The following is a 24531-nucleotide window of genomic DNA, read 5'->3' as shown; positions in this document are numbered from 1 at the left end:
GTAGTTCAAGAACAGACATAATCACTCCTGAAAAGAAAAAGTCCAACACATGTTCCAGACCTATGTTTTTAACATGGAGCAGGATCAGATAGGCCTGCTTCCCAGTGCCCCATCCCCACCCTAGTCCAGTTGTGAGTTCTCTTTTTGCCCTTGAAGTGGCTTGTCTAGGAGGGCCACTGATCCCTGTACTGGACCTCAGAGCAAGGGATCTCCCTGTGGAGGAAGAGGAGATAGTCTGGGAGTTTTCTTGATTTGTTTCCCCCTAGATAGTATATTCTTCTTCTTCATCTTTTTTTTTCTTTAATAAGCCTGGTTTATTGAGGTATATTGAGGTTTAATTTAAGTAGGGGAAAATGCACCTTTTATGTGTGTAATATTCTATGAGTTTTGACAAACGTATACAGTTGTATAACCATCACCATGGTAACCATTTCCATTGCACCAACCCCCCCCCCCAACTCATTCTTCTTTATAGTCAGTTTCTTCTCTCTGCCTTCACCTCCTGGCAACTACTACTCTGATTTGTCTCTCTAGCCTTGTCTTATCCAGAATTTCAGGTAAATGGAATTATATTATTTGTAGCTCTTTTATGTCTGCCGTTCATATGGCATAATACTTTTGAGATTCACCCAGGTTATTGAATGTTTCTTTTTATTGTTTAATAGTATATTCCCTGTATGAATGTGCCACAATCTATCAGTTCACTGATGGACATTTGGTTTGTTTCAAGAGTTTGATGATTATAAATAAGACTTGTTATAAACAGTCATGTACTTGAGTTGTCTGGCAAGTATATGTCTAATTTTTGTGAAATTACCAAGTTGTTTTCTAAAGATACTATATCCATTTATCATTTCCATCAGCAGTGTATGAGTTTCAGTTACTCTGCATCCTTGTCAGCACTTAGTATTGTTATTTTTTTAAGCCATTCTAATAGATATATCTCCTTATGGTTTATTTGGATTTCCCTAATGAGTATTGATGTTACAGTCTATGCTTATTTGCCATCTGTATCTTTTCTTTGCTAATGTCCTTATTAATCTTTTGCCTGACTTTATTGGATTGTTTGTTTTTTCATTATTGAGCTTTGAGAGTTCTTTATATACTCGATAGTATATCCTTCTCAAAGTTAATATTTATAGTAATTGTTAAAAAGTCTATTTTTATAACAAATATATTTTTGAAATTGTTGATCAATAATGTTTAAGTCAGAGATCATGAACAGTGGTTTCATACTATTAGTTGCTAGACTCACTGTGGCATGTTCATAATTGTCAGGAATTAATGTTTTGTAATATGAAAAATATAGCTTGGTAAGTCACTAATTTTTTAAAGGAATGTCAGAAAATAAAGTTTATGTTTCTAAAATTTTCTGTTGAAATTCTCACATTTATATCTTTACCATTTGTCTTGCCAGTTTACATCATTGTTTGGGTAATTTATTTAGGGTTAAAAAGGAAGTGTTTTTGGAAGAAATTTCTTAGCCTAAAAACTGAATGATGATAGGAATTTAAAATTACATTTAAAAACTTTCTTTGGCTCTTACAAAATGAACCATGCTAGATCCTCAAATTAAAGGAGTAAGACTTAATTTTTCATTCGGATCCTTTATGCTTGAGTGCTGAATTTTCTAAGCAAAGAAAGCTTATCCCATTGTATATATTATATTATGTTAGATTCTGTGTTTCTGCTGTCATTAATCTACCTCTAACAACTCATTGAAAAAATCATGTTATGTTTGTTCTTCACTTTGCAAAGTTGAAACAAGCTGGAAATTTTACGAAATGATCAGTACACTTTAATAACAAGCAACAAAATCTAGATACTCTAGCATCATAATTCTTTTCTGTTGAACTTTTTAGTTATTGCCATTCCCACAACCTATATGCCTGTGTTGTAGTTAGCATAATAATTACTGCTTTTGAAAAGGTGAATCACTTTGTAGTATACTATCCTGTATTTATTCCATTAATACTTGTGCCTTGACTTCAATGCCAAAAGGCCTTTTATGCTAGAGGATGGATTATGTTAGTTTACCTTTGTTTACTTTAGTCATTTAGGCACTGCCCAGCTGTTCCACGGTTAGAAGCTCTTTGCTGCTGCTAGTAGCATGTTTATGATCATCAGTATTATTTTTATTTTTACTAGAAATCTATGCTGTCTTTTAGTAGACTTTAAATTTTCTTATTTGTGCGTTTTCATTTGATACCTTTTCTATGCATAGTACCACTCTGAGGTATGGTTTAATATTAAACCAGGATTAAAAGACTAGTATTTTGTCGTAGCTTTGCCTAACACATTAGTGTTTGAAAGCTTCTCTATTTCCTTGTATTTTACTTTTCTTCTCAAAAACGAAGCAGGTATGTAGATAGCTGTCATATTATTGTCAGGAATAATCAATTGTTTATGAAGTATTTAATAATATGTGATGTGAGAGTGGAAAGCATTACTTAGAATTTAAATTCTCCTATACACTATCAGCACAAGTATTAAAAAAATTTTAGAAGTATGTGGTATATCGCTTTTTGTTTTTTCCCATAAGGTTAGTCTTCAATAAATTCTGAATTACATTCCAGTGAGATTAATTTTTTCTTTAAGACTTTTCTTTAATTAAAATGTTTTCCTTACAAAATGAATATAAGCACATGATCAAATTGTAGAAAATATCTAAAAGGAAAAGGCTTTTATCAAAAATATTGTTTGAATGTTAATATATTTCTTCTGGTTATTTTCATTAATTTCTAAAGAATACTGAACATGTTGAATACATTTTCATATTCTAATAATTTTTTTGAACAGTAAATATAAGAATATTCCATATTATGGTTTGGTTTTCGTAAGCTACAAATGTGTTCTTTTGACTTCATCTTAATTCACTACCTATATTTTTAATGTCATTTTCTTGCATTTGTTTGGTCTATTTTTTCACTATAGTATATTAATCATATCTTTATAAGCTGTCATAATTCCTTCCTAGAATGATACAGCATATAAATATCTAAAATATAAATTTAATATTCTTTCTAGTGGTAATTACCATAATTTAATCATTTCCTTATTTTTAGATATTTTGTTTTAAATGTTACTTTATTATATCTTATGGTAGTATGAGCAGCTCTTGCATATAGCATTATTTATGATTTGGATGGCTTCCTTAAGAACAGTGTATGGTTATGTCAGCTTTTTCACATCTCTACTAATGCTGAGTATTATAATTTATACTTAACTAATTTAATGTGCAGAAATCTGTTTATATATTTTTGATTACTGCTGAACGAGGCTGATTCTTTTTCAATATTTGTCATTTTTCTTTTGTTCATTTGTCTATTTATATAAGCCTTAATAGTTTCTTTCTGTTCCATTTGAGAATATTAAAATAATATTTTAAAAATATTGAATTAATAAAATCATTAAAAGTTAAATTAATGTTATAGTATATAAATCATGTTTAAAACATTTAAAAATCTTTTAAGTAAGGATAACCATTTTTCATATTTGTTAAACATTTCTTCTTTATATTTTAATTTTTTTGTTTGATTTTGGTTTTATTTATAAAAGCTTTAAGTGTATTTTTAATTCAAGTATAGTTGAGTTACAATATTGTATCAGTTTCAGGTTTACAGCAAAGTGGTTCAGTTATTTATTTATTTATTTATTTATTTCAGATTATTTTTCACTATATGTTATTTACAAGATATTGAATATAGTTCCTTGTGATACATAGTAAATCCTCGTTGCTTATCTATTTTATGTATAGTAGTTTGTATCTGTTAATCTCATACTCTTAATTTATCCCTCCCATACTTCCCCTTTGGTAACTGTAAGTTTGCTCTCTGTGTCTATGAGTCTGTTTCTGTTTTGTATTATATTCCATATGTAAGTGATATCATATAATACTTGACTTTCTCTGTCTTACTTCACTTAGTATAGTAGTATGATATTCTCTAGGTCCATCCATGTTGCTGCAAATAGCAATAGTTCATTCTTTTTTAATGGCTGAGTAATATTCCATTGTATATGTATATCACATCTTCTTAAACCTGTGGTCTGTTGATGGGCACTTGGGTTGTTTCCATGTTTTGGCTATTGTAAATAGTGCTGCTATGAATGTTGAGATGCATGTGTCTTTTCAAATTAAGCATTTTCATCTTATTTGTATATATGCCCAGGAGTGGAATTGCTAGATCATATGGTAGCTGTATTTTTAGTTTCTTAAGGAACTGCCAAACTGTTTTCCATAGTGGCTGCACTAATTTACATTTCCACTAATAGTGTAAGAAAAAGAAAAGCTCTAAATATTTTTACATTATCAAATTTGTTATTCTTTGTTTACTTCTCTCAGTTGGAAACTCTCATTCACAAGTTTGATAAACACTGAATCCATTTTAATTAATTTAATCCTTTTAATTAATTAATTATTTCAGTTATATTAGGTAGAAATGTTACAATTTGACCGCACATATGCAATATATTGCATGTAAATATATACACAATATACTGCACATTTAAAAAATTTACATATATGTATTGTTCATTGTTTCTAAGAACATTTGGAGCTTTTTATCTCTGCATTTTATTTATGTAACATTTCCTCTGGAATTCTTTTAGCTTCATAAAAGCTGTATACTTTATTAATTTGGACTTCACAAATAGATAACCGGTAGGAAAATGGATCAGCCACTGTTCTTTCAGTTCTCTCTTTTGATTGAGGTGTTTGATATGCTCACTCCATTCAGACAAAGTAGGTCAACCAGAAGGGAAAAGTAAGAATGTGTCTATAAAGTAATAAAATTGCTGTACGTCACTCCCTGTAGGGAAAAAAAAATAATCACGGAGTGGAAATATATAGAAGTTCCCCATAGAATTTAAAGATATCATAAACTCTTCCATCACTAAACAACTTAGAAAATATTAAAGGTTTTTATGTAATTGATTACATCCCTATAGAGATATAATCATTGTTTTGAGATTTATTAATGTTTTAGCCTGAAATTTTTTGTTCTTTCATTAAAGATACACAGTCCTTCACCTTTTCGTAGTATTTTCCACTGGGTACATTGATAATTTTGACATAGATAACGTAGACCATTTGTGGACAAACAGATTTTTAGCAGCTCGAGAAGTATATAGAAAAAATGTGCCCAATCCATGCAAGAGATTAAAGAAAACAAATCTTGCCCCATGCAGTCGTTTCTCTAAACAATTGTTTCTGGGTTTGACAGTCAACTATTTAGGAGTTCCCTTTTCTCCATGTGATTTTTCTTCTCTCCAGTATTTCCTTTCCTAACACCATCCCAACACTTAACCAAGCCAGAAGTTTCAGAATTGTCTTTCCTCTGCCACATCTTCCACTTCTGGTTATTTATCACATGCTATACCTTCAACTTCAGAAATGATTCCTTAGCTTTATCACTTCCCTCTGGCCCCTGAGCTTAGCATCTGATCTTTGGTATGAACTATTCCATAGGCAGATAACCTGCCTCTCCTTATTCTCTCTTGTCCTCAGAGGAGTGCTCTCATCATTTAAAAATTTAAAAATCTGCCTTTCCTACTATTAGTAAACAGATTTTAATAATTCCTAATTGCCTCTTGAATTTATTAGCCTGGCAGAGAGTTACCTTTTCTTTGTCAGTTTTTACTACTTTGATTTTGACCTACATTTTAGTCTATGTGTAACTTGTTTCTCTGAATATGTTATGGTGTTTGTTTTACCCTCAGCTCTGAATATTGTTTCTCCCTTAATCTGTCAAATTGCAGTTAAAATGTTAAACTTTCCCTGCTTCTTTCGGTCAGAATCACTTCTCTGCTGTGTGTTTTGTTCTATATGTAGTTCTTTTTAAATAATTGTATGGAAAATTGCTATGTTCTTCCATTATAAAATGAAGTAGATTTTAAAGGTGTTTTTATTACCAAACATTTATATGCTTATTATACAGATAATGAAAACAAATGTATGTAGAATCCATAATTGCTCCTACTTTGGAGCTAACCACTGTTAACAACTTGGTTGTACTCTTCCAGGTCCTTTTCAGTACACATGTTTATTGGGTAATTTTATTTGCAATGTACACATGTATATTGTAATTTTCTTGGATTATATTGTGCTTATGTTTTGGTAACTTAATACTTAAATTGAAATATGGAAAATATCTAGCAGCAGATAGAGGTCTATAACATTTATATTTAACTTTTTAGTAGTATCAATGCATACACCCAGTAAAAATAAATCAAAGTGAAAAATTAAACATTTTTCTTTAAGACTTCCAGTTTTGTAAAGTGGACCTACCCTGCCATTCATCAGGATTCATCAGGCAAAATTTGGAATAGGACTAAGTCTGCCTCTTGTCACCCTCTGCTCTTTATTCTCTATGAATGCTGTGGTGGAGGTCCTAGTCTGCACTCAGACAAGAAAAGAGGAGAAAAAAAATTTTTCCGTATTCACAATGATGGTTATGTATGTATGGCAAAAATACAGAAACATCATTGCTACTAATTAGAGATGTTAGCAACTTGGCTAGGTAAAAAAGATAAAAGAATTGTATTTCTAAATACCAGCAACAGATAAATGTGAGGTTTAAACAATATCACTTACAGTAGTGTTAAAACATAGGAAGTATGAAGTTGTGACTAGTAAAACATGATCAGGATTTATGACAAAAATTATGAAACTATTTAAGAGATATTAAAAGCCTAAATAAATATACTATAGTATATGGTGTGATCATGGATTGGACAATTTAATATTGGAAGGATATCACTTTTCCTTGTATGTATGTATGTGAATGTGTATATAATGAATGCAATCCTAGTCAAAAATCCCAAGAAGTTTTTTTTTTTGGAAATTGAGATCTAGTTGTGCATTTATATGGAGGTACAACAAGACCAGGAATAGTCAAAACACTCATGAAGATCATGGTGAGGGCACTTGTCCTTTCCTTCAGACTTACAAAGCAATAGTAACTAAGACCAAATGGAAATTCTGTAGGGGTAGACATATGGATCAGTGAATCAGAATAAAGGGCCTAAAAATGGTCAAGCATATATATCTGTCCATCTGTCTATCTGTCTGTCTATCTGTCTGTATGTCTATCTATCCATCCATCTACAGTAGTGGTGATGGTTGTGGTGGTAACATTGGTGTTCACTTTAGAACTATTTTTAAATTGCATGTTTATTTTAGATACCCTTAAGAAATGTATAAAAAATAAAACTGAACTAAAAACAAGCTAAAAAAATGTAAAAACCTTCCCTTCTTCATTCCTTAGAGTTGTATTTTGTTATTTAGTTTACTATTATAAATAACGTAGTTATGCCCCATTTTTTTAATTAACAAATTTATATATCCATTGACTCATCTGTGAACTGAAGAATGTAATGTACTTAGACTGTGTTTTTTCTTTTCCCTTCTTCATCATCTGTTATTTTATATATTTTTAATTTTTTACTGATTGACTTTATTAGTTTAACAATATACTTAAAACCTTTTTTTTTTTAAAGTTGACTATTAACATTTGAGATATCTGGGGACTCTTTTCAGTTGAAGGAATGAGAATAAGAAAATTTTTCATCTCTTAACTCTCCCATCTTCAGAATGTCAGTGTTATATATAATGTTTTTACATGCTGTTTTGCAACTATAATTATATGTTATATGTTTAATCTCTGCATAGATTCTAAAATTGAAAACAAGCAACCTAAACTTTTGGTTGGCGTTGGCATTCCTTGGCTTCCTTGGTTTATGGCCACATCACCCTGGTCTCAGCTTCCATCTTCACATGGTCTTCTCTCTGTCTTTCTTCTATCTGTTTTAAGAAGATCCTGGCATTGGATTTAGGAGGGAGGATCTTGTGGCAAGATCCTTAATTATATCTACAAAGAAACTTTTTTTTCAGTTTACAGTCACAGGTTCTGGGAGCGACATATCTTTTTGGAGGAATTGACTTTTGAAAGTGAAGGGACCTCAAAGGAACATAGCAATTGGTCACTCTGTTTTTTCTTTGTCCACTGACTCTCCCATTCTCCAATCTCTAATACCAGTTTTCGCTGATACATAGCTCAGAAAGTAATTAGAAGAGAACATTTCCTGAATTACCACAACTGCCCACCTATCTGCATCTGGAACTATGTCCTTTGCCCTCTCTCCTGTTAGTATGACATTATTATTAGTGTTACACAAATACTGCTGTCAGTATTTTGGGAAGATTTGCTAATTGTGTTTATTGGCATCTCAGGGTTTTATAGGTTGAATCCCAAGGCAGTTAGAAAGTGGGTATAACAACTCCATTTTTCCTACTCCTAATGTAATTATCTCTTCATTTATCTTTTTATATTATGAAGTTCTATGAACTGTTTCATTTGTGTAAAAGGATCTTCTTATGTACTTAAAATTTTAAATTTTGAAAAAAGACTGAAATCCTCCTTGAGTATTCTACTGATATCCCAGTTTCTTTCTTCTTTGATTGACTTTCTGTAGCATTTGCTGTCTACATTGCATACGTCTTATTATTTGATAACTTGTTATTTTCTGATTTTCTCTTTTTTAATGTGTATTCATCCTTTTGTCCCCCAAAGCTTGTAAAGCCTTTTAAATTAAAGTTATACCTATACCTATGCCCTTTGGATATCTCCCACAACATCTAACATGTTAGAGACATGTAATTGGGAATATTGATTTGTGATCTAGATTATTAAATGCCATCTAATTTGAGACTTATTTGAATAGGTAACCATAGACCTTTGGCTGGGTGTGCGATGTTTACATGGATCATCTTTTATGAAAAGTTTTATGTGTAGTGAGTGTCTGTATTTTCCTGGAAAGAAGTTCTGTAGCTTTGTAAGATGCCAAAGTAATAAAGTATCAAAGCTTTAAGTCACCTCTCTCTTCCCCTTTATTTGGCACAGAAACTGTCACCAAGCAGTTTGCCTAGAATCATACAACCCAGTGTAATTTCTATTTTTAAAATTATAAACCAATAGCGTTTATGATATCTAAAACTTTTAGAACTTACTAAAATATACATTTGTAAGGACTCTAGAGTTTAATACTTGATACAGGAAAATATACATTGCAAAACAATAATTTATAAACTTTTATTTTTACCTTTTGTTAATTTAATGGTGAATTATGGGCAGCCTGACTATATATATACATATATATATATATATGTGTATATATATAATTGGTGGTGATGGTGGAAGTACTAGGGATTGAACCCAGGATCTCATGCATGCTAGGCACCCATTCTACCATGGAGCTTATACCCACCCTCTCCCTGCCCCAGTCAGCTTATATATTTTAAAATCTTATAGTTGTACATTTGTGAAAAAAATTAAGTATGGAAATTTAGCAAAGTTTTTCATACAGTATTTTAATTCATTTATTTAACATAATTATGTAATTTAAAAAGTGATTTAATGCACTTCTAGTCAGAAAAGTTTGCATTGTGACAACTGACAAATTCTAACCTACTTTTTTCTACTGTGATTTCCTTTTAGGTTTGATGAACTTGTAAAAAAATTCAAAGTTGAATATCATGCTGGTGGCTCTACCCAGAATTCAATTAAAGTGGCCCAGGTTGGTTAATTATTTTTAAGATGATAAAGAAATGGATTCAAAATGATTCTAGACTTTTGGTCATTGTGCATAATTGTTTCAATCTATATTTTGTTGCTATAAGATAGTTTTGTTGGTTTTTAATGTTTATTCATTTACATTTCTTCTTTCTTAATTACTTATTGAATCCATTGTTTATTCTTTGATAATTTTTCATGTTATTGGTTTGTAGAAATTCTTCATATTTTATGGATTATTCCCTTTTACTCTATAAATTGAAAGTATTCCTTATTTGTACTTTAACTCTGCTTATAGTGTCTTTGACTGTGTCAGAAATCTTAGTTTTTTTAATAGATAAAACTTTATGGCTTCTGCATTTCTTATAGTACTTGGGACATCGTTATAACAAGATACTGTAAGTTTTCTTGTGTTATATATAAATACATATGTACTTATATAAGTGTATGTATATGTAAATTTATATGTTTATACTTGTATCTGTCTGTATCTTCCAGTGGGTATTTTCATAAACTTATTTTGACATACACTCTTCAAGTCATCAGCCTAACCTAATCTTAAGTGAGAGTGTTAGTGTTCTATTTAAATTTCGAATTTTGAAGGACATGAGAAAACTTTATAAACCGCTGGTTCTTACCTCTGCAATTTGAAAACTGGCTCTCACTCCCTCTCATTGCAGTCACAGGTCAACTCTGAGGGACTCAGGTCATTTTGATTTTGTTTTATTGATTAATGCTTTCTCTTTGAGTTTTACTTTAATTAAGGACTGGAGAAGTGGAAAATTTACAAAAAAGGTTGAACTTCTCTTTTTTTAAACTTACTTTTATTAGATTTGAACATACAGTGTAATTATCCCACATACTTTCAAAGCTCAAATTTAATCATAGTTATAACTATTTTAAGTTGTAAAAATTAATCTTTGTGTGCAGTGGCCTGAAAAGAAGATATTTGTCAATTTTTTTTTAAACATTCTTATGGTCACTTTGTGAGTTCAGGTTAGTAGAGAAGGGACAATTTACTTTTTGTCCTTAGATATTTATATTAGTCTCCTCAGGCTGCCTTAATGAAATACCACAGACTGGGTACCTTAAACAACATAAATTTATTTTCTTACAGTTTTGGAGGCTGGAAGTCCAAAATCAGGGTGCCATCAGGTTTGGTTACTGGTGAGGCCTTCTTCCTCACTTGTAGATGGCTGCTTTCTCATTGTGTCCTCCTGTGGGCTTCTGTCTCTTCTCTCTCTTTCTCTCTCTCTCTCGGTTAGTTTTCCTAAAGCTTTGTTGGAGAGAGAGAGAGGGAGGCAGAGAGAGAAGGAGAGCGAGCAAGCTCTGGTGTTTCTTCTAATAAGGACACCTGTTCTATTGCATGAGGCCTTCACTCTTAGCACTTCATGTAACTTTGATGATCCCCCTAAAGATTCTGTCTCTAAATGTAATCACACTGTAGTTTAGGGCTTCAAAATGTGATTTGGTAGGGGTGGGGGGGTGTGGACACAATTCTGTCCATAACAGATGTCTCATAAAAAGCCTCAATCTATCAAAGCACATTCTAATACTTTTTCAGTTTTTATCCTCCTAGATCTGGGATGCTATTAGCTGTCCACTAGTAAATTCTTTTCTTTATTGAGTATATCCATCAATTTTTATTTCCCAAGGTTTATAACTTACATAATTAATATCAAGGTCACCATTGAATTTCTATCTGATATCAGTCTCATTAATTTGAATAACCATTGCCTAACTATTATTATTTTCTACTTCTCACAATACTTCATGTGCTTTGTAACAGTAAATTTCTAGTAATGGTTTATTCATATCCATATTTAACAAAAAAGTAAATGGAATTTAAAATTTTGGGTGGGTCATCTAATATTTTAATTTTGTTATTAGTGGTATTTTGGGGATTGAAATCTTATGCTGACTTCCAGAGTAGCAATCTTTCTTTTATATCATATGCAGAGCAATTTAGTTCAGGTCAGCCAACCTGATATGTATAAAGCTGTGTGCTGTATGATATACACATCAATGAACAAGATATGTCCCATGTTTACAAAATTCTTGCTTACATTGTGAAAATTACCATTTCCCTTCTCTTTAACCACTATTCTAATTTTTTGTTTTCTGCTCTTCCTCTTTCTCTTCGTCATCATTTATTGAATTCCTCCTGTGTGCCAAGTAGTCTGTTAGATGTTGGTGGTGGGACAGTTCATAATGGACTTGGCCCTTACTCCTAAAGCTTTCATTATTACAAAAATATATCTGGGATGGGGGTGGTGGGTTGGAGAGAGATAACTGTAAACTATTAGGTGCAATATCACTTTGTCAGAGCAATCCTCTCCACCCCTGCAAGACAAAGAAGCAAATTTACAAGAACCAAAATAAAAATGCATCAATATTCACATGTGTGATTCCACCAGTTTCTAAAAACTTGAAGTCAAAACTCAATATATTTTTCCAAGTACACCTCCAACGTGATGTTCACTTCCTGGTTGAATCACACTTCTCATTTTCCCAGTAGGATTTTTTCTTATATCCTAAATTTTAGGAAATTTTAAATTTGAACTAGGAAAACTGAATGAGATACCTATGAATAGCAATTTTTCTATATCCATCTTGAACCATCCCCCTCCCCTAACATAAACTCTGTTGTCTAAGATTTTTCTTCAAACAGTGGAACCTCTCAGAAGTTGTCACAGGGAGGCAATACTAAAATTGTTCTAGATTTGTTGCTTTAAAACCAGAGCAATTCTGCTTTCTATTTTGTATATTAGCTTTAAAGTAAGATTTAATTCTTTTAAAAATTTTACTGCTCACCTCATATCCATTAGAATGGCTACTATCACATAAGCATCAAATAACAAGTGTTGCCAAGGAAATAGAAAAATCAGAACCCTGTATACTGTAAATGGGAATGTAAAATGGTATAGCCACTGTGAAAAACACTAGTATGGTGTTTTTTCAAAAAGTTACAAAGAAAATTGCCATCTTATCCAGCAGTTCCACATTTTAGCATGCTGTGGACTTAATGTTTGTGCTCCCCCCCAATTCGTATGTTGAAGCCCTAATCCTCAGTATGATGATATATGAAGCCTTTAACAGGTTATTGGGAGGGGGGAGGGTACAGCTCAGGGGTAAAGTGTGTGCCTAGGTCCTAGGTTCGTTCCCTAGTACCCCCATTAAAATAGATAAATAAATAAAAACCTAATTACCTCCCCCCAAAATAAAATAGAAAATAGAAAATTTAAAAAATAAAAGAGGAAGTTAAAAAAAAAAAGGTTATTGGGTTTAGATGAGGTCCTGAGGAATTAATGCCCTTATAAGAAGAGACAGCACAGCGTGCTCTCTCTCTCTCTCTTTTCCCCACGTCTCCCTCACCTTCTCCCCTGTTACCCCTGGCCATTTACAAGCCAGATAGAGAGTCTTCTCCAGGAATGCAGTCGACTAAATCTTGATCTTGGATTTCCCAGCCTCCAGCAAAAATTTCTGTTCAAGCCATTTAGTCTATGATATTTTGTTATGGCAACCTGAGCAGACTAAGACAGAAGATTTGAAAGTAGAGTGTTGAAGAGATATATGTACACCTGTGTTCATAGAAGCATTATTCACAATAGCTAAAAGGTGGAAGCAACCCAAATGTCCTTCAGTAAATGAGTGGTTCAACACAATGTGGCATATACATGCAATGGTATATTATTTAGCCTTAAAAAGGAAGGACATTCTGACACATACTACAACATGAATAGATCTTGAGGGCATATGCTAAGTGAAATAACCCAGTCACAAAAGGGCTACTAATGATGATTCCACTTATATGAGGTGCCTAGATTAGTCAGATTTATAGAGGTGGAAAGTAAAGTGGTGGTTGCCAGGGGCTGGAGGAAGGGGAAATGAGGAGTTATTTCTTAATGGGTACAGAGTTTTAGTTTTACAAGATGAAAAGAGGTGTACAGGTGAATAGTGGTGATGGTTGTACACCAACATGAATGTACTTAATGCCATTGCACTTTAAGCTTAAAGATGATTAAAAAGGTAAATTTTGTATATCTCTATTTTACCACTATTGAAAAATAAATTGAAAACAGATTCTAGAAATGCTTCAGTAGGGTGTGAACTCAGCCTGATTCAAGTTACAGATTTTATTTGCTTATTCAACAATTAATGAGGTGACATAACAAGTTGAGAGCATGGGCTTGCTCTTGAGGTTGTGGGAGTCCGTGAGAACTGGATTTGAGTTCAAGCTTTGTCAATTTACTGTCTGTAAAACCATGAGCAACTTATCCAGGCCTTTTGTCTGGAAATAAGGAGGTTAAAGCTTATCTCAGATGGAAGTTGTAAGGATTAATGAAATACTGAATGTTTTAAAAAATGATACCACTTTTTAAAAGACAGTTTGGAAACCACTAGAGTTGAAGGGCCCCCCCCCCCCCATTTTTCTGATTTTTCTTCTTCTTAACAAAATGTAAATTTACCCATTCATGGACAGAACAACCAGATTATTGGCTCTCATCCACTTAAAAATACTTATTTCAATTTAGTCCTCAATTGAACATCTTGTTTGGCTTTTCAGTTCTCCTAATATTTTGAGAGTGTTTTTCCTTTCCATCTGATTGATGATCAAACTACATAATTGCCCAGTTATAATTTATGACTAGAATAACCACACAGTTTTGAAAAACATGCCTTTAGAAGTACTTTTCTTTAGAAGGAGAATTTCTCAGATTTTTCTTGGCAATCATTAATAGGAGGAACTGATTCCACTACGCACAGCAGATATTTATTGTGCATCTGCTGTGCTAGTCATTGTGCTAGGTACTAGCTGGTGACATAAGCTGTGTTGTCTAAATTTTAAGTAAAATCTGGTAAAATATTTAGAGCCTTAGAATGAACAATCTGGATAAAGTCTTGCTCGAGTCGAATGTGGTGAGTGAATGAGGCTGGGCTTTAAACTGTCTAAAAAAGTCTAGCCAGGGATACCCAACCAGGGAAGGTGCTGAGTTTTGTCTTATGTTAGTGTGTTTGGTTGGTCTTCAGCTGTTGTCTTTTTTTCTTATCCATTTCTGTTCTCCTTCATCTCAGAAAAAAACTGGATTACAGCCTTCCATTTTTTCTATCCAGAAGAAGCAAACACAGTTCAGTATAGCTACACTAACTGAATGTCAGGTGCTGTGAACTCTAGATCTAAAACAGAGTCAAAGTCTATGATAAGATTTGATCATCATCGAAGTATTCATAAACCATTTAATTGTATTTTTTTCGTTAGTATATACCATGTGTAATATGTGTTTTATAGAATATGTATTTTGAAAATAATTCTTCTGTAAAGACAAGAAAAATAATAGGATAGATGAAATTCATAGATAGTAAACTGATAGCGAATAAGATTGAGGCAAAACTCACAGGATATTTTTGATAGCAAATAAGGAAGTAGCTTGGGAAACAGGCGAATTTGATAAGATGCATTAAATATAAATAGCAAGTAGGCTTGTAACCTGAAAGACTGCTAAAGATAGAATAAAGAAAGACTGTAACAAACAAAAGTATTACTTATAGATGGAAAGGGATGGAAAGACCATATTACGATCATATACCACTGAGCTGGCAGTTTTATCACCCACAAAAAGATTACTTACTAGTGAAACTTACTGTGTTCTCATGCACACAACCAAGGTAAGGGAAATAGAGTCATGACTATTCAGGCTTTTCCCCAGGCTTTAGTGCCCTTACTTTTTAATACCTCCTAGGGACCCCTGTCTGTGGGCCCCCTTGCTCAAACTGTGGCCCTGTTCTAATAACTGTACCATAATCATCAGGGAAGGCAGATGAGGTAAGAGGGGAATGTTTGAACATTCAGATAGTTTGTCTTTATACTTGTTTGCACCCTTGTGTTACCTTAACCTAACTCTTTCCTTTGCCTCTTTTTGTGTGTTTTAAATGGATAAATCTGTGATCTCAACATCTTAATTTGGTTAGTAGGCCCTGTTCTGTGCCCTCTGGGGTAGCTTGTTTAGGTACATACTTGAAATCTACCAGGATTTTGAGATAATTTCCCCACACAGCACCAGGTTTAGATAGAGCTCTCCTTGTTCAGTTGTTTTACAACAATAACTCACATAATAGCTATGGAAAAATATGCAGAAACATTGAAAGGGGACGTTATTTGCAAAAACATCACCTCTTTGAAAGAAGAATTGAAAGTCATATGAAGAGTAAAGGTTGAACACTTGACAGTGTAGACCTCATTCTGTCAGATCTTACCAATAATCATAGTTTGATATATCAAGTGATGTGAAAAATCATGTCAGCAGGAAAATGTGCCCATTAGCTCTTAGATACTTTGGTTTGTTAAAACATGTTCTTAAAGATTTTAATGAAACCACAGGCAACATAAAACAAAATATTGTTAATATCTTATCCAAATACAATTCTAGACTTTTCTCATCTGCATTTTTGACAGGTAGTGCAAAACAAATTTTATTCAGTGTAAACTTCTTATTAATGAAAATAAAAAGATTTTTATCTTCTAAATATCTGCACACTTTGTATACGACACTGTTAAAAGGGATATGCTTTGCTTACGTTTGATACTGATACTTTCATAGTGAACGTCTTTGGTCACTTTTGTTTTTTCTTTAGAATGTACAGATGTACTTAATGTGCTTTTTGACTTTAAAGAAGTGGAAGGAGATAGCCTCCTTGGACATGTACCTAAAAGATGGCAATAATTGTTGCTAGACTTAGAAAATATGCCCTGTAGTAAAATATTTTTAAAATGTGAGACAAGAAGAATGTCCTTGTCTAACGTGGCAATACATTGAAGGTAAGAATGGAGAGAAAGAGTACTCTAAAACAAAAATTTATACGCCATTTCTCCAAAAGTGTTTGATGATATTTGAAGATGCCATAAGAAGGCTAGAAAAAACTTATACAACAAATAAATGGCTCATTTTTGTGAATATGACTACCTTATATCTCATGGTGGGGAAGGTCACTGTAAGGGGGCAGCCAGCTTAAATGGGACTTTCTCAATTTCTTTACTAAAGCTATAACATACTTGGAATCTAACTTAGACAGCACAAATTGAAATCCCCATTGTGCTTGGGAGTGTTTTGAAATCATCCTCATTTTAGGCATGGATAGTACATATAGTTAATTTATAAATGCAGAGGATATGATTGATAAATAGTTGGAATACCAAAACAAGCATTTAGATTTAAGGTAGATGAATATTTTGTAGAGCTAAAAATTAAGAATTTCTTTCTAAATATCATGTGTTGCTAGTAAGTAAAATCCTTAATATTCCATGCTCAAATGCTTTTGTTGAGAGGGTATTTAGCTTCATCATGTTGGACTGACACCAAGAATGTGGACTTGATAAGAGCAGAGCCATAAGTCAAAGTGAAATTTACATTGAACTATATTCAGTTTTACCACACATTAAAGGTGTCCTAATGGTTCTAATCAGTTCAGAGAAGTATTTTTGGAAAGGAAACACACAGTAAAAAATATTCTGTTATTTCATTGGAGAAAAAGGAACATGTCACTGTTTTTTTCCTGCATTTTGGTAGTATTTGTTTAATCCAGCTGTACCTACTTTTTTTAAAAATCTTAACATCTGTGTATGTTAAGAGTATATAAAATGGCCTAAAATTTAAATATCTAATAAAGAATTAAGAAAAGTTAAAATAAGTTGCTGTATTTAAAAAAGAAACAATGGTTATATTTTCTCATACATACTGTTTAGTTAGTCGTACTTTTAATTATTACTAATTGCCACTATTAACTATCCCTGTTGTTTCATTTAAATGATGGCACTTGTGTAATGAAAGGTAAATAATGCAGAATAATATATAATTTAAATTAAGTACTGTATTGGTTTTCTCAGCCATAATAAGTACCATGGATTGGGTGGGTTAAACAAGAGAAATTAATGTTCTCACAGTTTTGGAGGCTTAGAAGTTTAAGATCAAGTTGTTAGCAGCTTTGTTTTCTATGGGTTCTCTCTCCTCATGCTACTTCTTCACATAGTTGTCCATCTGCACACCCTTCTTTCTCTCTGTGTGTTCCTATCAGTGCTTATAAGGACACGTGTCAGATTAGATGAGAGCCTACCTCATTTTAACTTAATTATCTCTTTAAAAGCCCTATATCCAGATACAGTTGCGTTCTGAAATCCTGGAGGTTAAGCCTTTGACATATGAATCTTGGGAGGACACAATTCATTCCATGATGAGTACTCATTTGTTTATATTTTTTATTTTTTGTAGTGTGCCATTTTGATTCCCATCTTTCCTTTTCTGTATGTTTTAGTTATCTTGTTGGTGATTACTTTGGGGATTACAATGAATGTTCTAAACTTACAACAACCTAGTTTGAATAGTACCAACTTAGTTTCAATAACATAAACATTCTTCCTCTACATCTCCATCCTCTCCCTTTATATTGTTATTGTCACTGATTACATCTTTATACATTGTGCTCGTTAACATAGATTTATAATTATTGTTTAATTCATTTGCCTTCTAAATTCTATAAGAGTAAAAGGAGTTGCAGATCAAAAGTGTAATAATATTGGCTTTTATATTTATTTATGTAGTTACCTACATCATTGTTCTTTAATTCTTGTTATGCTTTTAAATTACTGTCTGGTATCCTTTCATTTCTTGTAGGACAGGTCTACTATTAACAAACTCTTTTAGCTTTTGTGTTTACTTGGGAATGCTTTAACTTAGCCTTTATTTTCAAAGTTTAGTTTTACCAGGTAAAGAATTCTTGGTTCACAGTTCTTTTATCACTTTAAATATGTCAAATCATTACCTTCTGGCCTCCATGGTTTCCGATGAGAAATCAGCTTTTAATCTTACTGAGGATCTCTTATTCTTGACAAATCGCTCCTCTCTCTATGCTTTTAAGATTCTTTATTTGTCTTTAAATAATTTAGTTAAGTCTTGTTACGAATCTACTTGAGTTTATCCTCCTTGGACTTCATTGAGCTTCTTGGATGAATAGGTTCATAGATATCATCAAATTTGGGAAGTTTCTGGCCATAATGTCTTCAAATAATTTTTTCTAATTCTTTCTCTTATCTTACGTGATTCCCACAATACATGTATTATTAGTCTTCTTGATTTTCTTTTTTAATGCTTCTGTGAAAAGAGTTTGGAGCTGCCTACTCCATCAGTTTTCTTCATAATTATTTATTATATCATCATAAATATATATATATATATTTTTTGGCCTGGTATTTTTGTTCCCGGATTGGCATTCTAAAAAAGTTGTTGACTTTGTTTTAAGGCCCGTGGCCTATTGTTTTCTATTCTTGCACTGGAGCTGTTTGTTTTCATGTACTTTACCTATTTGTATTCACTCCTTGCAGTCCTTATTTTATACTCTTGTATGTTCTCTCAATCATGAGATCCTCACAACAGCCTATGAGCCTGACAAGAAAATGTGATCTCCATTTTAATGATAAAGATTCTGATTAAATAAGATGAAATACCATGGTGTATACCTAAGCAGGTCAGAATTAGAACCCAAGTGTCCTAACTGGAGGCTTCTGATTGCTCTCCTTACTGGAGATTATTCTCTCTTCCTTAGAGGGTTTCAGTTTTGACTTGTCCATATGTTAGAGATTTTGGGTAGTGTTTCACATACTCTCTACACTTCTTATAGTCTGCTTCAATTTGGGAAGAATTGGAGGTTGTCAGAGAGAATCAAGTATCTTATCATTTTAAATACAATTCTGAGCAAACCAGCTCTTTCTTGCATGATTTTTAGGGGTGGCAGTTTTCCTTGCTGTTTGGATACCTTTCTGCTCCTTGGTGATTTATGCTATTTTCTGACTCACTGAATTTTTCAGAAGCCTGTTGCCCAGCTATAAGTGGTACTCCTATGTTGTTTGAAGTTATATAAGTTCACTGTTTTTATGCTTCCTGCAAATTGACCTCCTGATTTTTCTAATGTCCTGTATTTGTTAAAAATTTGTCATTTTGGGATATGTTCTGGGCATCTAGTCAAATAATTTAAGTGCCTCCTCAGCCTTTGTTACCTGGAATATAAGTAGATCATCATTGGAATCAATTGTTTCTTCTCCCTGTCATCCCCCCCAATGTTGAGGCTATATGGCTTTTTATGATTCTCTTTCACTAATAAAGAGTAATCATTTTCTTACTATTTTAGTAGCTGCCATCTTCCCAAGTAAAGTTTATTTTCTCTCTCATTTAAAGCAGAGATTTTGAGGGTAAAACAGTACTTCTTTCTTTGCTGTACTAAAAATCATTTATTGAAAACTACTAAATTTGTATATACTCTCCATCAAATAGCCCTCTCTGCCTCATTTTTCTTTAGAAAATAGATACGACATTGTGTACCTAATTACAGATTTTCTTTCTTAATTGTAAATATAAATACATCAGAAATAGAATTTGATTCTTTTCTTCACATAAGCTTTAAATGTTTAGCTTGGTCTCTTCCTGAATTCTTATATCCTTATTTCTACCTTTAAATCCTGATCTAGTTCTCTGATCATTGACTTTTCAGTCTTCCTACTTCTCATCTCTCTTTCAGTTAGCTGAGCCTCCATATTTGTATTTAACCTCTAGTGAAAGCCTAACCACATTTTTGTTTTGTTTTTAATGAAATTTTGAGAGAACTGTCATGTGCCAGCTTGTTTATGTTTTTATGTAGGATTGCAACAAGAGGGTTGGGGGCAGTATTTTAATTGTTTGTTTTTTCTAATGCAAGCATCATATGATGAACCAGTTTTCAGAATTATGTTTTAAAGATTTCCTAAACTCTTTGTATAGTGAGTACCTAAAAGCATTTCAAATAAAGTTTAAAGAATTATGTTTGAATGAATAGAAACATATTCAACCCCAAATTGCAAAGTTGGTATTTTAAGAACCATTTCCAGTTTTGTCATACTGGTATTTTGATATTAAAATTGAAAATCAAGAGCCTCATCTTTTCTTTTGTAGACCTTTTAAAAAAAGTCAGTCAATGTGTTTTCTCTGTATCAATAAATAGTATTTGATTATCTCTTTTTGTGACCTATTTCACGTGAAAAACTAGTTAGAGATTAAAAGGCATTTTACTAGACATATCTCCTGGAATCTGGGAACAGTCCAGATTGCTTAGATCTAAAGAGAAGAAACGACATTGGAGTGATCAAAGAGAATTCTCTCTTCTAATGCCTTACACCTGGAGCAGTTGTAGAACCGTCAGTAGCACAACTGTATTTATGAATATCAGAGCAGGATGTGGCAGATAGTGATGCAACACAGTCTTGTCAAACTTTTATGTCACTGAAAAGAAGGTTCCTGTTAGTGCCAATTTTAAGAAAAATAAATAATTTTAAATAACTTACAAAGTAATGTTGACTATTCAAATTGTGAATTTCTCCTTGCAATTGAAAATTTTAAAGAAGAATTAATACCTGCTTTCTTTGGTAGTCTTTTTCCTTGTTGAGTTAGATTGTGAGAGGATTTAATAGCTAAAATAAGGTGTAGAAAGTAGTGTTTTCTTTTCCTAAATGGTGTTTTTTAATATGTTTGTGACATTTTTCCTAAGTTAAGTCAAATTCTTTAATGTAAAGCAAAATCTGTATTTTATCTCTTCCTTCTCTCCCTTCCTCTTTTCTCTTTCTTTTTTTCTCTTTTCATTTTTTTGTCCTTTAAGCCTTATTTTGTAACTTATATTAAGGGATTCTTTTTACCACTGTTAGTAAAACACGCTTTTAGTTTTGTCTCATTATTTACGGTGTGCACTGAGGTTGTATAAATCTACATGTACATATCATAATTATCTACTTTATAAAAGAAAGCATAGCTTTTACATTTATAAACCTTAATGTGGTACATTGTGTCTTCCATGATATGACATTAAACATGGGTACAATTTGAGATTGTCTCTCTCCAGCCTAAGGGCAAATCAACAAGAACTGAAGTAAAAACTGTAAGTGGCAGGACTTTATTTCATCCTGGGGATAAAATTCTTTCCTTGATTCCATTCTTTTTCATTATATTTTATAATTGGAATTCGGGAACTTTTAAAGTCAATGTCTTGTGGATTAATGTATTTATTTATTTCAATTGAAAAAAATAAGTCAGACCTCTTCTGTTGGGGGAAAAAGTCTCATTTGTTTGGTTGGACAATGGGCATGTCTGTGTCAATTAAATTATATAGTGGTACTGTCAACTGCCATTTTTTTTAAAGACAAGCTTTTCTAGAGTATTTCTGTTTTTTGGTACTTTTGATGGTAAGGTACTTGAGATAACAAAGTAAAAAACAAAATAAATCTGAATTTTAGCTTAGCACAGCATTGTGATTAAGGGCATAGCAATGGGCTATGAAATTGAGCAAAGCTGGCAAGTATAAACTTGGGCAAGTCACTTAACCTTTTCAAGTTTCAGTTTCCTCTTCTGTAAAATGGGAATAATCACAGTACTTTTATAGGGTAACATTCTTAAAAGGGTAAAATCATGACTCAGCTATAAAAAGAACATGTGTCAACAATTTCATTTAATTCACAATTAATGAGTGAACAGGTAAGATGTTGCTGCTGATTTAAAAGAGAGTTGAGCTGATCATTGAGAAGCTGTTCCTGGTAGGAATAACAAGTGGGTTGCAGGTGGTGTGTAGTTAAATTAAAGAGCTTTGCCATTTGCTACTTGAGTATTTAGAAGTGCTTTTAACAACATGTATATGAAAATTTTTAGATTTTAAAAATTTGAGACCTGACAAAATACATAACTTAGATTTGATTTTGTGAAAGCAATACCAACTATAGTCCTATTTGAAGATGGCAAACCATTTATGTAAATATGAACAATTAAAATAACATTTCATGAAATGAATCAGATTACTTTCAGCCATGTTAAGAATAGTAATTATTCATATTTATTGACCACTAGGGATTCATGTTTTGTGTAACAGTTGTCACATTCTTTCATATTAAAAATTGAATGACGTGTTCATTGGGTAGACTAATATAACTCACATAGGAAAGTAATAGTTGAAACATGTTGAGTTTATGGTGAAAAAGAATATGAAAATGAATACATGTATATTCATGTATGACTGAAGCATTGTGCTGTACACCAGAAATTGACACAGCATTGTTAACTGACTATACTTCAGTAAAATAAAATTAAAATATGGGGGAACTGAAAAGTTACACCTCTGTGAAGCATTTATATAATTGTGTCTTTTGTCTTAATTGTTAAAAAAAAAATTTAAACCTTTAAGTATATAGCACACTACTTTGAATTATTTAACATGGGACATTTTCCCTTCTCAAAACTTACAGATTTAATCCTACCCCGAGGAAAATTACAGTAAGTGTGAAAGATCATATTCACTAATAGTGTAGTCAGTGTTGCAGTTTTTTAAGAGCTATCAACTATCAATTCTTAACCATCTTCTTTAGGCCCCTAAGGGATAAATCTCAATTATAGCAGCAATGACTACAAGTAATATACAGGGTTTGGGACATGTACAAGGCTGATTTGACAGGGCTCATACTTTTGGAGTGGCTATACAGTAGGTAGAACAGCAAGTCAGCCGTTGGACTCTTCTGTAGATAATTAAACCTGGCTTGTAAGAAGTTGTGGCAGGTTTATACTTTACCCTCACATCCCCCTATTTGTAGGATTCCTTAAAAAATTTTTTTAATGGTTTTGATTGTTAAATTTAGAACACATGTTAGAAAATTGAAACATGAAGAAAAAGTGACAGTAACCTCCTTTCTTCCATTTCTATGGGAGTCAGTGTATGTGTTTACATAGTTCTGCAATTTTGTATTTGCATGGGGGAGAAAACATTTTGCTTTGTTTTTTAATGTAAATTTCCTTTGTATCATGTTATTTTACAGAGCCACCAAAATAGAATTTAAGGGAAATAATGTAAGAAGAGTATTTCAAATGAAGGAAAATGAACCTTCTACAGCATATGTCTTGAATGTGGTACTTAGTTCTGGAAATTGTATATTGAGAATACATGATAAACACCTTGTTGCAAATAACATTGGGCAAATTTACATAGCCTTTCTGTGCCTCAGTTTGCTCTTTTGTACACTGTCCACTTCGGATTGTGAGGGTAAAATGTAAAGTAAAGATAAGAACAGTATGTACTAGTAGGTAAAGTACTGGCACATAAAATCATTGTTATGATAGATGCTGTTAAATTTTAGTATCATCACCACCGTTAAAGCTTATATGATTTATTTTCACAAAATATTTATATTAAGTAAGTGGTTCACATTGATATATTAGGCTGGACAGAGCCATTTTCAAGATGGTCCTATAATTATACATTTATTAAACTGCTGCTCTACCTACTGGGACTTCTGAGAAGCACAGTAGTATGGGTTGGATTTTAGATGTCAACATATGGATTGAAATGTTTGTTGGCATTTCATAAAAGTTAAATCTCCCAATATTCCCTCTCATCCTTTTGAGTAATGATATAAGTTTATCTTCCACAGAATTAAATGAATCATTTCTTTTAATTTTGTAAAGTTATTCTATTTGTATTTTCCAAAATGTAATATACATATTTTGATTATTTAAAAGTATCTCCACAAATTCTTTGACATCCCTTCATTTAAAAGGTAGAGGCTGATTTCCGTGCTCTTGAATATGGGCCAGACTTAGTAACTTGCTTCTAACAGAATTTGTGGTGATGATTTACGTTTTCTGAGGCTACATCATTAAGAGCATTGTTGCTTCCACATTATTTTCTTATGGAATGGCCATAATGGGAAGGTCAGCTGCCATGTCTCGAGGATACTCAGTTAGCCTATGGAGATGTCCACATGGGAGGGAACTAAAGTTTTCCACCACCAGCCAGCACCAACATGCTGGCCATGTGCAGGAGCCAGCTGCAATTAAATCTTCAGTTGTGGAGGCCTTGCCAATTTATTCACTGGAACCTAATGAGATACTCTGAGCCTCAACTGCTCTACTAA

The 24531-nt window shown here is 32.5% G+C and overlaps 1 protein-coding gene across 2 annotated transcripts in view; it reads left to right on the top strand.

Moving 5' to 3' along the window:
• The window catches only part of ADK (adenosine kinase), a 409740-nt gene that overhangs the window by 130419 nt on the left and 254790 nt on the right, over positions 1 to 24531 (top strand). For both annotated transcript variants that reach the window (XM_010984136.3, XM_031461080.2), the window contains exon 4: positions 9495 to 9573. In XM_010984136.3, the coding sequence (XP_010982438.1) occupies positions 9495 to 9573 (79 nt within the window). The remainder of the gene's footprint in view (positions 1 to 9494; positions 9574 to 24531) is intronic.

The sequence above is a fragment of the Camelus dromedarius genome, chromosome 8, assembly GCF_036321535.1.
Source record: "Camelus dromedarius isolate mCamDro1 chromosome 8, mCamDro1.pat, whole genome shotgun sequence".
Taxonomy (NCBI): domain Eukaryota; kingdom Metazoa; phylum Chordata; class Mammalia; order Artiodactyla; family Camelidae; genus Camelus; species Camelus dromedarius.
Note: the sequence above shows the minus strand (reverse complement) of the source record. Positions and strands in the feature narration are given on the sequence as shown.